Source organism: Plasmodium cynomolgi, chromosome 12, assembly GCF_000321355.1.
Source record: "Plasmodium cynomolgi strain B DNA, chromosome 12, whole genome shotgun sequence".
Taxonomy (NCBI): Eukaryota; Apicomplexa; class Aconoidasida; order Haemosporida; family Plasmodiidae; genus Plasmodium; species Plasmodium cynomolgi.
In genome coordinates, this window is record NC_020405.1 from 3,057,383 (window position 1) to 3,069,112 (window position 11,730).

At 35.8% G+C, this 11,730-nt stretch overlaps 2 protein-coding genes across 2 annotated transcripts in view; one reads left to right on the top strand and one right to left on the bottom strand.

The window, feature by feature from the left end:
- Positions 1–239: 239 nt before the first annotated feature.
- Positions 240–929, top strand: PCYB_127810 (cytochrome c oxidase assembly protein; the record flags this gene model as incomplete). Its single annotated transcript, XM_004224115.1, has 1 exon — positions 240–929. The coding sequence occupies one exon, from the start codon at positions 240–242 to the stop codon at positions 927–929; it is 690 nt and encodes a 229-aa protein (XP_004224163.1).
- Positions 930–1,507: 578 nt separating this feature from the next.
- PCYB_127820 (hypothetical protein) overlaps positions 1,508–11,730 on the bottom strand; it is a gene marked incomplete at its 3' end in the record, with an annotated part of 16,962 nt that continues 6,739 nt past the window's right edge. Inside the window, exons 3-5 of the mRNA XM_004224116.1 lie at positions 9,221–11,646; positions 2,210–8,381; positions 1,508–2,016 (exon numbers count right to left, since the gene is read on the bottom strand). Coding sequence (XP_004224164.1) covers positions 1,508–2,016; positions 2,210–8,381 — 6,681 coding nt within the window. The 5' untranslated portion in view covers positions 9,221–11,646. The remainder of the gene's footprint in view (positions 2,017–2,209; positions 8,382–9,220; positions 11,647–11,730) is intronic.

Below are 11,730 nucleotides of genomic sequence, written 5' to 3' on the forward strand. Positions count from 1 at the left end.
GTGCGCTGATCAGCGTTGGAGAATGAGTGACTGGGCTGATTAGCACACGTTGTATAGTAGCATATAACAACGTAAGTGCCATTTTTTTTATCCAAAAAAGGGGGGAGGAAGGATTTCACAAATTTGCTAAAATGTAGTACATATACATATGCAGCCTTTTTTGTAAGTATATAAATACGTATATGTGTAAGTTGCAATAGCCGATCCCTGTGACGTATCCAAAGCTGAAGAAGAACAAAATGAGCGTCATAAAAAGGATCTTGAGCAGGCTGCGCATGAACAGAACGAACAAGGGGAAGAACAATTTCCTCGTGTTAGAAAAAAAAGAAAAATTGGAAACCCCATACTTATATTTGTCCCTATCCGCCTGCATGCTTGGATTATCCTTTGCCTTCGTCCCACTGTACCAGTTGTTTTGCCAGTCAACTGGATACGGTGGAACCATACAAAATAAAATCGACATCAGAAAAATGTTGGAGAGAAAAAAGGCAAATAATAAGAACAGATTAATTGAAGTAAACTTTACGAGTCAGTCTAATATGCCATGGGTGTTCGAACCAGAACAGAAAAAAATAATTGTAAAACCTGGGGAAACGGTGTTAGCATTTTATAAGGCAAAAAATTTGCTTGACAAACCAATTATAGGAATAGCTCTCTATCATGTGCTTCCTGACGAGGCAGGTTTATATTTCAATAAAATTCAGTGCTTTTGTTTTGAGGAGCAGATGCTTAATGCGAATGAAGAAATTGATTTGCCAGTTTTGTTTTTCATCGATCCGGACATTTTAAATGATTCTAGATTAAAAAATTTGGAGAAAATTACCCTGTCGTATATTTTTTTTGAGTCTGATTCGGAAATCCCCGAGGAATATCAGCACCTTTCAAGGGCAATCGCGCCAAAGAAGAAACCCGAAATTCAAGTCATTTGAAGTGGGACATACTTGTAGAGCAGTGTGCTACCACTGTAGCAGTTTTTCAAAAAAAAGGGGGCTTCATTTTCTCGCTGAAAATGGAACGTAAAATTGGCCTATATATACCATAAAGGATGTGCTCATTTGTCGGTGAAGATGCAAATATAAGCAAAAAAAAAAAAAAAAAAAAAGGGTTCCCGTTTTTCCCCCGTTCAGTTATCATTTGTTTTGTTTGTTATCCTCCACGTTACACATTCCAGTTGCGGGATTTTTCCAAAATGGGTGGAGCGTATATTTAAATGTTGGGTGTGCGCAGCGGTTTCTATTACCGCACTTTTAAAGATTCATAAATGTGTACATATATATATGCGAATTTAGCAAAAGGAGCCGTCGTTATAGGGGAGATTATTAAGCAAAATGGTGAGGAGCCCACAAGGGCAGCAAAACACTGATGTAGGAACATGCACAATAGAGTGGACAACGGAAAAGTTTTGCGAATGAACAAAAAAGAACAAAAAAGAACAACAAAAAAAAAATGCTTTTTTCATCCAGTTGATGAGAGCAAGTGCTTATTTTGTGAGCAGCAAAGTACGGATTCACTCCTTTGGTTCCTTCGTCTTCGAATGGTCCAATTTGTAAGTGCCTTCATTTTGCAAAACGGAGAAGATGTAATGAATATCTTCATCCACGTTTCCATCGGATAGTTTGCTCGTCCGAGAATTTTTCAATATATTTCTTAACGACTGCGACTTTTCGTTTACTTCTATACAGTCTTGTAGGCATTCAATTTTTGACATTAATTCTTGCTCAAGTTTTTTTCTTTTATTTAATTCTTCCTTATAGAAGTAATAATTTTTCACTCTTATTTTTTCTGCAGTATCGCCTGTTTTTATTTCATTATCGATTTCTTCTGTTTCTAGTTTTATTTCATCCCTCAGTTTATTTATGTAGAAGACAAGACTTTTTTCAAATCGTATGAATTTTTCGTTATAAAGTTGATACAGTTTGGTAAAACTTTGCATATCCATTGTCTTTAACGTTTTCATAGCTATGTACAATTCGAATAGGGAGATGAGCATGTTGAATGTGCTTTCGTTAAACATTTCTGAGGAAAAAATATCCAAGGAGTGGTTGAAAATGTTTTCAAATTTGTAAGAATGGTCCTTTTGGTTGATATGGTTGGGTATCTCCGGATTATCCATTTTGATCGATTTTTTTTTTAATTTTGCTTGGGCTTTTTTTTTTTTTCTCTTTTTTTTTGAGATAGCTTAGAACGCCCATTTGTTCTTGCTCCTCACTGCTTTTCCTGGTTTCATTTTTGCCCTTTGAGGGTGCATCTTTATCAGATGTTGCATCATCCGAGTAGTTGTCATTCATGACATGGTTATTTCTCTCATGCGCGTGCTTCCTATTTTTTAAGCTTCCCATATGGTTATACGATCCATAGCTGCGACTAATTTTTATTTCTGTGTTTTCAAAGCTGTGTTTCTTTTCCAACGCTTCGATGGGCGCACTGTTTTCGGGTTGGTCCCCGGGGGTGTTCGCAGAGACGTTGAACTTGGTTCTTTCCTGATTGATGAGTTCACATTTATGAAATAGAGGAAAGAACATGTACTGGTCTATGTTCATTTTTAACTGATCCATATTTTGTGGAAGGACAACATTGATTTTATTAATTTTTTTAATCCATGATATGTAGACAAAGGCAAACCTCATGGAAAAGTCAAACCAATTTTCGTAGATCGAACCAATCCTAGATGCGCACAAGAATTTGTCGATAATTTCTATTATGGCTGATACAAAATATTTAATATTTTTTTTTCTTCGTTTATCTCTTGCATAATTTGGAAAGAAGGAAAAGAATTTCTTCTTGTTATTTTTAGCTTTATCCCCATTTAAGTCTAGGCAAAATTTGTTTTCAAAAGGCATTTGAAATAGCAAATCTTCATTTTGTTCATCATACCATATGAGCGCTACGTTGTGGATATTTACCGGTAGGGGATTTTTTTTTATGCAGAACATTTCCTTTTTCTTCTTTTCCACTTCCTCATTATGGTTTACACCCTGTGCTTTGGATAAATTGTCATTTAAGTTGATGTTATACCTTTTTATGATATTTTCTATGGGTTCAAATTTTATATTTTCCTTTGATATTCTGTTGATTTTATTTGGACCATCATTATTTGGAGTCTGTTTGGATATATTTTTCTTTTGATTTTTATTTAAGAAAAATTTGATTTTATTCATAACTTTGTAGTACAATTTATAGTTATTATGTTTAATGTTATTTTCCCCATATACAGCTGTTTTTATACTTATAAAATTTTCTGTGTGTATAAAATGTCTAGATAGGATAATTTCTCGGATCACTTTGTGGAGCATGTAGAGGTGGTAAAAGAGGATAATCAGAATAGGGATAAAAAAAAACTTCTCATAGTTCCAGTAGAAACTGCCCCAAATGGTTAGGGCAACGAAAATGTTTAAGGCATTCCCAAGGCACAAAGATATGTTGAGGATGTTGAAGGATCTTCCATCAAAGGGGTTAGAATAAATCTCCAGAATGGAGAAAGTTGTTAATATGACTGTGACTAGGATGACATAATAAAATTCGTAGTGTATATTGAAAGTTATTAGTAATACCAAAATGATATTTTTCAAGATAAATATAAATTCGAAGATTTCCCTGCCTTGTTTATACCCTGCTAATAAATTGGACAGTAAAATGTCAAACAATTTATACTTATTGCGCTTCGAATATAGGGTTATCAATAGTGTTAAAATGCCAACATAGAAGAATAAAGCCAGGATAACTACCAAAATTCCTGTAAAGAAGGAATTATCAGAAAGGGTGCACTTTTGCGTGGTTAAATAGGATAGGTACAGTTCTGATTCTTGGGACTTATATTTTATCGGTTTGCAGAATGCGAGTTGAATCACTTCCATAAGTACGTAGGGTGATGACAGGGCGATCAGCAAAATGTAACAGGGGAAGGTGTCATGTAAAAATGTGAGGAGTCTCCTTCCTAACTTTTCATTTCTTTTATGCATAAATCGCCAAGGCCCGAAAATCTTCTTATTATAAATATACTCAACCGTTTCGTTTAGGAAAATGTCGTACATTTTGTCGTCACTTTTTAGGTATTTTAATTCGTACATTGTGCATTCCCCATTTTGATTGTCTCCATCTGCATTATGCAGGACATCGTCTTCACAAAACTCTTGGACATGTTTTTTGTTCGTCAGATTAGGAGCATTTGGAGCGTTTTTATCAATCAGGGTAGATTTGTTAATTGGTTCCCCCACGTTTTCCTTGTCACTTACGCCATTTTTTTCCAAGTCGTGCGTTACCGTCGAATGGTTGCATGAATCTTGGTCGTCCTCCTTCGTTTTGTTAGACACGTAAATTTTCGATTTCTTTCCCTTTTTAGGAAATGCTTTTTCGTCCGGGTCATTCGTTAGACAGTCCAAGTTGTATTTCACCTTCAGCTCCGGAATTGTTGACAAGATGTACTCAAATTTTTGTATCTTCTTTTTGCAGATGAATTTGTATACGTGAAGGATAACAAACATGATGAGCGTTATAGAAACGGCATCGAAGAGGGGCGTAAAGATATTCACATACTTTTGTATATACCATATTTCGTTGTAGTGCACATCTGTATTGTACGAGTGGACAAAACAGCCAACCCTCAAGTAATACGAAAACATTTTCAAATGGGAGAGGAACACGCTTTTGTAAATGTGCCAATATTTGGTAATAAATAAATTGGGTGAGGGTGAAAAAAATCCATATGCCACAAGGGTAAAGGAGCAATTAAACCAAATTTTCATCAGAATACCACTTATGTACAATTTGTTGAAACAACTATTATAGTTGAGTGAAACGATAAGAATAATGATTACATAATAAATCATTTTTAAAAATATCATAAGTAATATTTCGTTGAAAAAATTTTTACATCTGTGACACTTGGACTTGAAATGACTCATGTCGTAGCCCTTTTGACAATTATTGCATTGGTATCCTGTGGACCCTTCCTGGCACATGTTGGTTATTGTTCCTAGACACCTATCAGGTATAGTACAAACATGAATATCTGGCAATCTTTCAAATTTGTTGTTTTTTTTTCTCAATTCGTTTGCCTCTTCTATGTATTTATTGAACATTTCTTCGAAGGAGTAGTTCATTTCGTTACTTTGTAGAAGGGGAGGGTTTGGTCTTGGCTCAAGTTTAGCTAGTAGGGTAGTCGGCACAATTTTTTTTAAATAAGTAAAAATGGCATTTGTATGATTGTTTGGGATCACCTCGTTTGAATTTTTTATAGTTTTTCTATCCTTCTGCTCGTAGTTCAAAAACGAGATCGCATTTGCTTGGTGGAATAGAAAATTATGTGGTTCTCCCTCTTTGACTGCATTTGTTGCCTTCTTATTCTCCTTCTTTTTTTTTAAGGATTCTATGAATTCCATATTTAGATACAGATCTTGGCTTTTTTTGAAAAAGAAGTAATTCCTGCTTTCCACATTTTTTTGAATAAACAAGAGTAAGTTGTAATAAGGGTAGGAATATTTTAACTCGTCATTATCCTCTAGGGGGTTCCAATCACTGATTGGGTGCTTTTCTTTATAGACTGCATAATGTCCGTATAGTGGATATGGATTTTCATGGTCCAAAATGTTTATATTGTTATATTCCCTGTCTTTTAGCAGATGGAGAAAGAGGTCAATATTGAAACCTCTGTTACATACGGCACCTTTGGGGCATGGTTTGCAACTTTTGGTGCGTTTCCCACTTTTGGCGAGTCTGCTACTTTCTGTGGGGGTAGTATTATTCTCATCGTCGTTGTCATCTTCTGTGGTGACCAAGTAATAATTGTTTTTACAGAAACATTGGTTTTCGTAGGACGAACCTATAAAGGTTGTGGAGAAGTGTGGACAGACCCCAGAGCAGCTGTTATCATATTCGTTTTCCTTGAATGTATTTGGAGGACATGGGATGCATTCTACTTTTTTATCTTTTGATGTTCTTAAAAATTTTCCATGAATACATATGCAGTTATTTATTGAGCTTCTCTGCATTATTCCTTTTGGAATGACTAAATCTTTGGGGCATTTTTTTGGCAATGTGTGAAATTGGCCTTGGAAACGTTTGTTGTTGAATGTGATGTCCGATTCGAATCCTCCTTCGCAGTAGTGATTATCGAGAGAGCATGGCTTACATACAGCTATCTCACGCTTTAACGTTTGATTGGTCCCTTCATTAACTTCTATCCTGTTTAGGTTATTCAAGCTGATTTTCACTATTTCTGTCCTGTAATATACATCAGTTTGTTTCTTTTTTGAGACAATAAAATATTGATCAATAATATTTTTGTAGTTAATTTTTTCCGAATTGATAAAATTTTGCAACGTGTCAAAGGTGAGGTAATTTCCTGGAGTACAAGAACAATCGTGAATACTGGTAGATCCTATATTTACTGTTGAAAAGGTTAGGGGGCAATTTTCGCACTTAAAGTTTCCTATGTAATTTTTGTACGTCCCTCTATCGCATACCGCACATCTAAGCGTCGCAATTCCGACATAGGAATAGCCTTTCAGGCATAGGCATTTATCCACATTTCTTGCCAGAGTAACTACCGTTTTTGAGTTATCTGGACAGGATATCAAATAAGGGGTGTGATTCCCTGGACAGAATTTTCCCATAAAGCATCCAGCCACTTGATATTGCTTATACAGTAAAAATTTTCTATCTCTATCGATAGAGCAGGTAAAAATGGTGTTTTTTTTATTTCTTAATATAAAGTTTGTATAAGCTAAAGGAGTTCTGGACACGACTGTATTTTCGATATTCTCGTCTAAAAAATTGCTCACATCGGAGGAAGTATAATCATATATACTTTCGAAAGAATAATGCTTACATTTAAAATATCCAACAATTATTTTTTGATTATTTTTTAAAAATACTTGTGTGTATTCTACTTTTTTCCTTGAAAATTCCACTCCTGTGCAGTAGATATTCGTTTTGCAGCTGTCTATGCAGGACTGTAAATTGGGTTTATACGAGACAGTAAAGTTGGGGTTGCTCTTGAGGTTCAGGTTCACGTGGCACGTGACCTTCAGCATCTTATCAGATTTCCAGTCGTAGATTTCCTCAATATTTTTTAGCAGTACGGTGTATATGTAAAAAAGGGACGTCCGTTTTAGGAACCCCAGATTTTTCAAGTGTTTCAGGTTGTACTTGTTATCTTGCGCGTTTTGCGCGTTTTGCGCGTTGTTTTGTCCCTCTGGAGGCAACACTGCTTCGTTATTTTGCTTCCCCTCTGGAGGCAACGCCGCTTCGTTATTTTGCTGCCCCTCTGGAGGCAACGCCGCTTCGTTATTTTGATTCCCCCTCTTGTCTGGGTTGTTATCCTCATCATTGAAAAGCTGCTCAAATTTGTGGTCCAAAAACAACTTATACACGTCGTCGTCGAAGCTTTTCACGCTATCCTGGAAATAGCTGTAAATTCTGTTTTCCGAGTTGATGTCAAATTTATACCTCATGTATTCTATGCCTATGCTCTTGAACATGAGAAGGAAGTAGCCCTCCACAGGGAGGCAGTTCAGGATAGACGTGGATCCCTCTGATACTGTGTAGGTGTGCTGTGGGCAGGGAAGACAGAACTGCTCTGACAAGTTATGGTTAAAGAAATTCTTTGGACATAATTTACAACTGAGTTTGTTGTTAAGTGCGCTTCTCCTTTCATTCATGGAACCATATCCAATTTTGCATTTGCAATCAAAAATGGAGGAGGCCATTATCCCGTTCACAATGGAGTTGATGGGGCATCCTTTTTGATTTTCGGCGAACCCTTCGCAGTATTTGTTACTACACGGTAGACACCTTTCCTTTTTGATATCCATAAAGTACCCACTTTCGCAGAATACGCACTTGGTTGGTTTGGGCATGTCTACCTCTATTGCAAACGTTTCCCTGTTTGGTTCGTCCTTATTGTTCCCTAAAACGAGTTCTCTGTTAATGTTAAGAGTTCCAAAGTTGGCGTGGTCATTTTCGCGGTCATTTTCGCGGCCATTTTTACGGCCATTGTTATCAAAATAGGCATACTGCAGTGTTTTATCTTGTAGGAGCAGATCCTCATCATAATTGTATATTTTGTCCACCAAACCGTAGTTGTGGTTATTCGGGATTGCAAAAATGTTCGTGTCCAAATATTTGGGATCGCACAGGGAGCAGTAGATAACTTCGCCTTTTACCTTGCCAACAGAAGTGCAGTAAGTGCACGATTGATTATTCTCATTGTAAATAAAATTTTCTTTACATACACACTGATCTGCAGATGTGACTCCTTCTGGGGACATTTTGTTTTTGTGACATGATATCAGTTGATTGTTTCCAGGACAGTAGTAATTTTTGAGACATAAAACACATTTTCCATTAAGTTCGTAATATCCTTCACTACATTTACAATTCATTTCGTTGTAACTCTTGGCTCCGTAGGTAGTACTCTTTCTGTTAATGGGGCATCCCTTGATACATATAAAATTACCAGTCGATTTTTTATAATAACCAGGTTTACACTGTTCACAACTGGCAGTTTTTTCTGAATATTCATACCCAGGTGAGCAAAGACAATCTGTTATTAACTTAGATCCACTTTTCAAGGTAGACGTGTTTTTAAAATGTTTCTTGCACCTCTCACATTTTAACTCTACGCTATCCCAGAAGGTTCCAATAGGACAACTCTCGCACGTTTGATTTGTGTAGTTAAATTGTTTCCCTACGTCACAGTAGGAATATAAATCTTTATATACCTTAACTTGATGTTGAAAATGCGTTTTAGCAAAAATTTTTAATTGAAAATATCCAAAGTGCTTTAATTTTCCAGTTATTACTCCTGTTTCAGTTGAGATTTCTAATTTTGTCAATGGATCCACCTTTGTGCATAGATCGTTATAGTTTAGAAAGCAGAAGAAGATGACTGAATCTGTATATGTCTATTTCTGGTGCAATATTTAAATCATCATTTGAGTTATAATTTTTTGCAAAAGTGTATTCGAAGGAAATGCTAAAGTACTGATCAAATGAATTGAAATGATAATGATAAATGATATTTTCTGCGTTGATATGAGATGTAATTATTAGTAAGTTCTGATCTATTGCTATGACTTTATTGACTCCATTATGTTTATAGCCTCTCTCCAATCTTATTGATTTAACTATTCTATATTTATTTTTATTCAAATCGATAATTTTAATTTCGTTACTTCGTATTTGTGTTACGAATGCTACATTGGTTCTATGTGGGGTGTGTTCAGTTTGCTCCCCACGATATATGGAAAAATTTTGGATTCTTTAAAAAGAACTTATGCTCTGCAGCGCTATATTGTTCCAGTTCTATGATTTTTTTATTTTTCAAATTGTAGCTAAAAAAATTATTTTTTGTTGAATCCAATATGTAGAGTATATCATCTTGTATGCTAATGAATAACGGATTTTGATATCCTTTCAGGTCCAGGTGATCCATTTTGTTTGCTAAATAATTGTTAGTTTGCACCATGTTGATTAGCTTTTTAATATTCTTTTCGATCTCCTCGTCGTAAACTGAATGGTCTACAGATTCAGTAGCATCTCTTTTTTTTCTAGCAACAGTGCTGCGTGGTTTAGACGGGGTGTTGCGCGGTCTAGCAGAGGTTGTGCTGCGTGCAACTGGTCGGCTGACCTGTTTCTTTGCTCTTGCAGGCATGTTGGAAGGTACTATTTGACTGTGCACTTCGTTTTTAATTTCTCTAGACCGATTTTTTTTCTTCCCATTTTTGAAAAAATCGAGAAAGTTGTACATGAAGTTTCTCTTCTTTGATATTTTTTCTGGGCCCAGTAGTCCATAGAAGTAGTTGGTCAATCCATTGTTGTTTACCTTTGATTGAAGATAGCTGTATAACTCCCTTACATTTTTGACGAGTGTGTTTTTTTCTTTATTTGCTACCGATTGGGGGGATTTTTTCTCAGCATCGACAATGGGATTGGCATCTAATTTTATCTGTTCTCCACGTGGGTTATTGTGGAGAGCGCCTTCTTCCGTCCTTCGGAGGCGAGCATTTTTTTCTTTTTCGCTCCGCATATCCCTTCTTAAGGTAGGAAAACGTAATAAATTTTGATAAGCTTTCTCGGTATAGGAATCTCCGCTCCGTTTACTCCTTTTTGTTAGCACCGTGGCATCATTTTTAGGTGCCTCTTTATTCGTTAATAATGTTGTTTTGAAATTTTTCGCATCATCAGGGTAAACAGCACCATGGAGGGAAGAACGCACCAAATCTGTGGTGTAGAAATTACGACCCTCCTTTGGGTAATAAAGTGTGATCTTTTTACTGGTCGTTCCTTGTTCACCCATGAGGGCGTTTCTTTTGTAGTCTATTAAATCTCTGCCTTGAATGCTTCTTTTCCGTTTCCCTTTGTTGATAATATTAATAGCATTCCCCTCAGAAATAATTTGAAAGCGCGCAATTCTTCTCAGATTTAAGTCGGTTACATAGATGTAGTGTTCATCAAAATCTACGTCAACTGGGAATGGCAAATTGTGGTTGGTGGAGAAGGAAAGCTTTGTAACAAGTGCGTAGAAGAATAGATGCGTCTTTGTCAAAATGATAGTTCCGTGTTCCTTACTCTTGCAAGATATTAACTGATGGTTTTGTATTTCTGGGAAAAATTCCTCCAGCTGTTGACTTTTTTCGGAAAATGCTAATTTTTGCATATCAAGGGTGATTTTAAAACTCCCCTTTCTTTTTATAACATAGGCATCATAAGATTTGTTATTCACACAAACGTTTAGTATAATATTCATTTTTTTAAGATTAGAAGAAATGAAATTTTCATCAAAGAATGATTCAAGTTTTACATAATAATTGTTAATGTTTAAAATTCCTACATCGTTGTACGTGTCTTGTGTCTTATCCAGTATGCACAGTTTGTAAGTATTCCTTTTGTTCATAATGACATTTTTAAAAATGATATAATTGCTATGTATAGTGTACTCTTTATTTTCTACATGGTAGCCATTTTTATCTAGTCTGTAACAGTTGTTGTCAAATTCGACAATATATAGTGTGTATTCGTGAGGGGGGATGTTTTTTCCATGTATCTTTAACTCAAATGTGGTGTCTTTTAACTGCGCTAGGGTTTGATTCTTATAGAATCCCTTTTCGTTCAAATTTTCTATCCTTAAATAATTGTAGTTCTGATATCCATCGTACGTATTATGCAGTTGTTTCAGGTTTGTATTATTCCCTTTAATGTTTTCGTCTATGTTACCAAAATTTACTTTTAATGCCTTATATAGTAAATACACCTTAGGAGATTTGTTGATATCATTGTAATTTTCTTGCACGATAGGCTGTGATTCCAGATAATCTCCTTCATAACAACATAGAATGATTGATAAATTAGTTTTTAAAACCATGTTATCTAGAATGTAGTTAACTGTTGCCCCACCTTTTCGTCTGTAGTACATAATTTCTTTAGAGTCCACCTTTGTGCCTTCATAAAACTTGGATAAAGCAATTTTTATTTTTTTCCTTATCGCTCTAGTTATATAGATAAAAATGTGCTTTCCCCCTTTCCCCCCATTGTTGTTGTTATTTTGGTCCTCGTTCTCTCCCCCATCCATATGCTGGTCCTCTGCATACCCTTTAAACTGGTCGTATTCTTCGTTATCATCATCGTAGTCCTCGTCCTGCTTTCCACCTTTATATTTGCCGCCTTTATCCTTGCCACGTTTAGCATCTCCATCCTCCTCCGTTTTTCCCTTGTTCGCTTTTCCCTTGTTCA